Source organism: Humulus lupulus, chromosome 3, assembly GCF_963169125.1.
Source record: "Humulus lupulus chromosome 3, drHumLupu1.1, whole genome shotgun sequence".
In the NCBI taxonomy this organism is placed as follows: Eukaryota; Viridiplantae; Streptophyta; class Magnoliopsida; order Rosales; family Cannabaceae; genus Humulus; species Humulus lupulus.
The window spans coordinates 141,525,011-141,529,234 of NC_084795.1; the positions used below are offsets into that span (position 1 = coordinate 141,525,011).

The 4,224-nt window shown below is 35.4% G+C and overlaps 1 protein-coding gene across 1 annotated transcript; it reads right to left on the reverse strand.

Annotated features, from left to right (window-relative positions):
• Positions 1–1,736: 1,736 nt before the first annotated feature.
• On the reverse strand, positions 1,737–3,722 carry LOC133825106 (uncharacterized). The gene is made up of 4 exons (XM_062258095.1): positions 3,551–3,722; positions 2,995–3,427; positions 2,349–2,730; positions 1,737–2,243 (listed from the first exon to the last, which is right to left on the reverse strand). The coding sequence occupies exons 1-4, from the start codon at positions 3,720–3,722 to the stop codon at positions 1,737–1,739; spliced, it is 1,494 nt and encodes a 497-aa protein (XP_062114079.1).
• Between the last annotated feature and the right edge of the window lie 502 nt (positions 3,723–4,224).

Sequence of the window (4,224 nt, forward strand, 5' to 3'; positions counted from 1 at the left end):
TTACGATTGTATTGTTTATCTCTCTTAGGCTTGTGAAACTTAGAGAACCCTAGTTCTTTGATCACTCCTTTGAGAACTCATATCAATAATAGCTTAAGTGGACGTAGGTCATTACCAGTTCTTGGGGCCGAACCACTATAATTTACTGTGTTCTTTACTGTTTTTGTCATTATATCTATTCCAACACATCTATCCACTTCAAGCGTTTGACTCCATGTCAGTTGACCAAATCGAGGGTCAACAAAACCAAAATATTGTTTATGGTTTTTTTTAAAATAAAAAAGTGTTAAACAAAGAATTTGTTAGATATGCACTTTTTATATATAAAAATATGGTGCATTCTAGATTTAAAATTAAATAATTTTTTTCTAATTTTCATTTTAAAATATATACCTATGAATTTCAATATAATAAAATATTAAGAAAATAAAATTAAAATTATGAATTTGAAAATTTTATTTGGTCCAATTTTAGTTATTTAATTTAAAAAATTTAATTCCGACAAAAAGTTATATAAAAATATATATTATCTAATAATATCTAGAGCAATTAAAATAAGTAATTTCTCATTTATAAAAGAAACTAAAAGGCAAAGTAAAACAATAAGTATATTTATGTCTCATTTCACTATTATATAAATATGAGTAATTTGTGAAAAAGACCTATTTTTTTTAATCATTTTGCACTTTTACCTAGTTTTGATAATTTTTGCAATATGACCTCTGTCTAAAATTTCGACCAGTCGTGTAAAAATTTCGGTTAGCTGTCTGAATTTTTCGACCACCTGACTGAAAAATTTAAACTACCTGTCTGGAGTGTTAGAGGCCATTTTGCAAAAATTATCAAAACTAGACCAAAGTGCAAAATGACTTCAAAAAATATGTCATTTTGCCAAAAGACCCTATATATTTAAATAAACAAAATATGTTGAATGACAAAACAAATAATTATAAAAGAAAGAAAAGAATAAATATAAACACATAAATATTTAAGCACATAAATTTAAGTATTTCAATATAAATTTTTTAAATATGTGATGAAGAATTATTATAACTTATTTATTATTATTTGTTTTGATGACTTTATTACTTTTTATTTTAAAAATTATTTACTTTATTTAGATGATTTTAAATTTAATGATATTAAAAAAATAATGAAAAAATGTTAAATGTAATAGAAAATAATAATTTCGGTTAAACTCATATTTCAAATATATAAAGATATCTAAATATGTAAATACTTCCACTTAGGTAAGAGTCTAACTTGCACTGATTGTGTCATGTATAGTTATTTCTTAAAGGATTAACTATTTCAAATAAATTTTTTTTTTTTGAGAAAAAAGGCCTCATTAAAACCTCAAGAGTAAACCCAATGGGATAAACCTCAAGAGGAAAAAGAGTGCCTATAAAATATATTGATCAAGTAATGTCATCCTGAATTACAACATTGATACATTCGGGGTATCCAGGCCACCAAACAAAGTCATTAGAAAGAGATAAAGCAAACTTAGCCAAAGAGTGAGCAACACTATTGGCCATCCTAGGACAAAAAGTAAAGGAGATACTATGAAAGGAATTACAATAAGCAAGAATATCCCTAATAATATATCCTAGATAAGAATGCTCGATCTTGTGACTATTAATAGCACGGATCACATTGGCACAATCAGATTCAATGACCACCGTATGGTACCCAAGTCTAGAGCACAACAAAATACTGTGGTAAACCGCCAAGGCTTAAGCAATAGTAGGGTCCAATAAATGATCCCATGACCACGTACTAGAGGCAAGGACCATGCCATGAAAGTCACGGAAAACCTCCCCAGCACCAGCCTTCTTCGTAACATGGTCAAGACTAACATCACAATTGATTTTGACAACACCCTCCACTGGTTTCTCCCATCGGTGCATTTTCGGAGCTTCCCTCAAGGACTCACTGGCGGGGAGAGAACCACCATTGACATTCAAGTAACGATCTAGAAAGGCCAAGCTCCATTCAATAATCATCTGGTCAGGGAGCGTAGTCTTCTCATTAACAAAAATATTACGGCGATACCAAATGCGCCATAAACACACAATGAGTTTTCCAAAGTCAGCTACAGATAAAGAATCTAAGAAGTTCAACAAAAACTCATAAATGTCCATACCAGTGTAAGGAGGAACAAGCATAATATTACCAATCGTGTGTCTACAGTTACTCAGTCTATCACAATTCCATAAAGCATGGATTGCAGTCTCAGGACCCTTCAGGCAAAAAGGGCATAAAGAAGCAACAGGAATACCACGATTGCAAAGATTAGAAAAGGTAGGCAACCAGTTATTAGCACCTCTTCACAAAAAATGCCTCACTTTCCCAGGAATATTTAATTGCCAGATTTTAGTCCATAACACAGAAACTCCATTAGAGCCTGAAGCCTGGCCCATCCCCAACAAGCGAATGGCCTGCCAATATCCACTTTTGACGGTATAAAAACCTGAAGACTCAAAATGCCATATAACACAATCATTAACAGGAAGATGATTGCGAGGGATAGAAAGAATAGCAGTCGCCTCTTGCACATTAAAAGCCTCATTGATCAAAACAGAGTTCCAATTACCATCACGAAGAAGAAGGCTAGAGACCATTGCATCTTCAGGAAGAAAATGATCCGAACAAGACCTGTCACCATTCAGGCGGGGAATCCAGTGGTCATGATACACAGAGACATTATTTCCATCTTTGATAAGCCACCTAGCCCCAGAAAGAAAAAGCTCTTTACCCCATTAAATTGATCTCCAGATGAAAGAGGATTTTTTTGAGCTAGTGGCAGTAAGCACTGAGGAAGTAGGATAATAGAGTGCTTTCATAACCTTTGCAACGAGAGAATCCGGATTAGAATAAAGTCTTGCGGCCTGCTTAGCTAACAAAGTTTGATTAAACAAGGCAAGATCTCTGAACCCCATTCCTCCATCCGACTTGTGCCAATAAAGTCTCTCCCAAGTACACTAGTGTAACTTCTGTTTTTCCACATTACCACCCCACCAGAATCTAGCACAGAGTCGATGAATTTCTTTAATGAAGCTGGCAGGTAGCTTAAACAAGTTCATAGAATAAGCAGGGATAGATTGGATGACCGATTTAATAAGCACCTCTTTCCCAGCAGCAGAGAAGGACCGAGATTTCCAAGTAAACAATTTTTTCCAAATACGGTCTTTGAGAGATTGAAAAAGACCTTTCTTACTCTGCCCAGCATAATAGGGTAAACCAAGGTACTTCTCATGGCAAACAACCACAGGGACACCCAGAATAGCGACCATGTTAGCAGCATCACTAGAAGAAATCCGAGAACTAAAACACATGGCAGACTTAGAAAAATTCACAAGTTGACCAGAAGCCTTACCATACCAATCCAGAAGCTGCTTAAAACGGTGACAAGCAAACATTGATGCTTTGAAAAAGAAAAGGCTATCATCAGCAAAAAGGAGATGGGAGACCTAGGGACCAGTACGCCCACAAGAGAGACCCGAGAGTGAGCCATTCACACAATCACGCTGAACTAGAGCAGACAAACCTTCAGCACAGATCAGAAATAGAAAGGGTGACAGAGGATCACCTTGTTGAAGACCCCTGCCAGGAATAATATTACCCAATATTTCACCATTCAGATTAAAAGCATAGTCAACCGAAGAGATACAAGCCAGGACTAAACTGATCCATTTCTCATGAAAGCCCAGTTTCCTCATAAGGCTACATAAGTACCTCTATTCAACACGATCATAGGCTTTAGACATGTCAAGCTTGAGAGCAAAAGCACCTGTTTTACTTTTAACACGCCGTTTTTGATGGTTGACACACTCAAAGCCAATCATAGCATTATAAGTGATAAGACGTCCAGGGAGGAAGGCACTCTGCTCATCAGAAATCACTGAACCCAGAATCTCACGTAATCGATTAGTCATAGTTTTTGCAATAATCTTGTAAAGCACATTACACAAACTAATAGGACGAAAATCCGAAGCATGTTTAGGATCATCAATTTTTGGGATAAGAGTGATAAGAGTAGAATTGATACCTTTAATATGCCCACCCTCATTCAAAAAATGGAGACAAACAGCACTAACTTCAGGACCAACAGTATCCAAATACTTCTGATAGAAGCCTGCAGACATACCATCCTTGCCAGGACTTTTAGAAGAGCTCATTTGGAAAAGAGCCTTCCTCACATCCTCGCCAGTATAGGGTCTA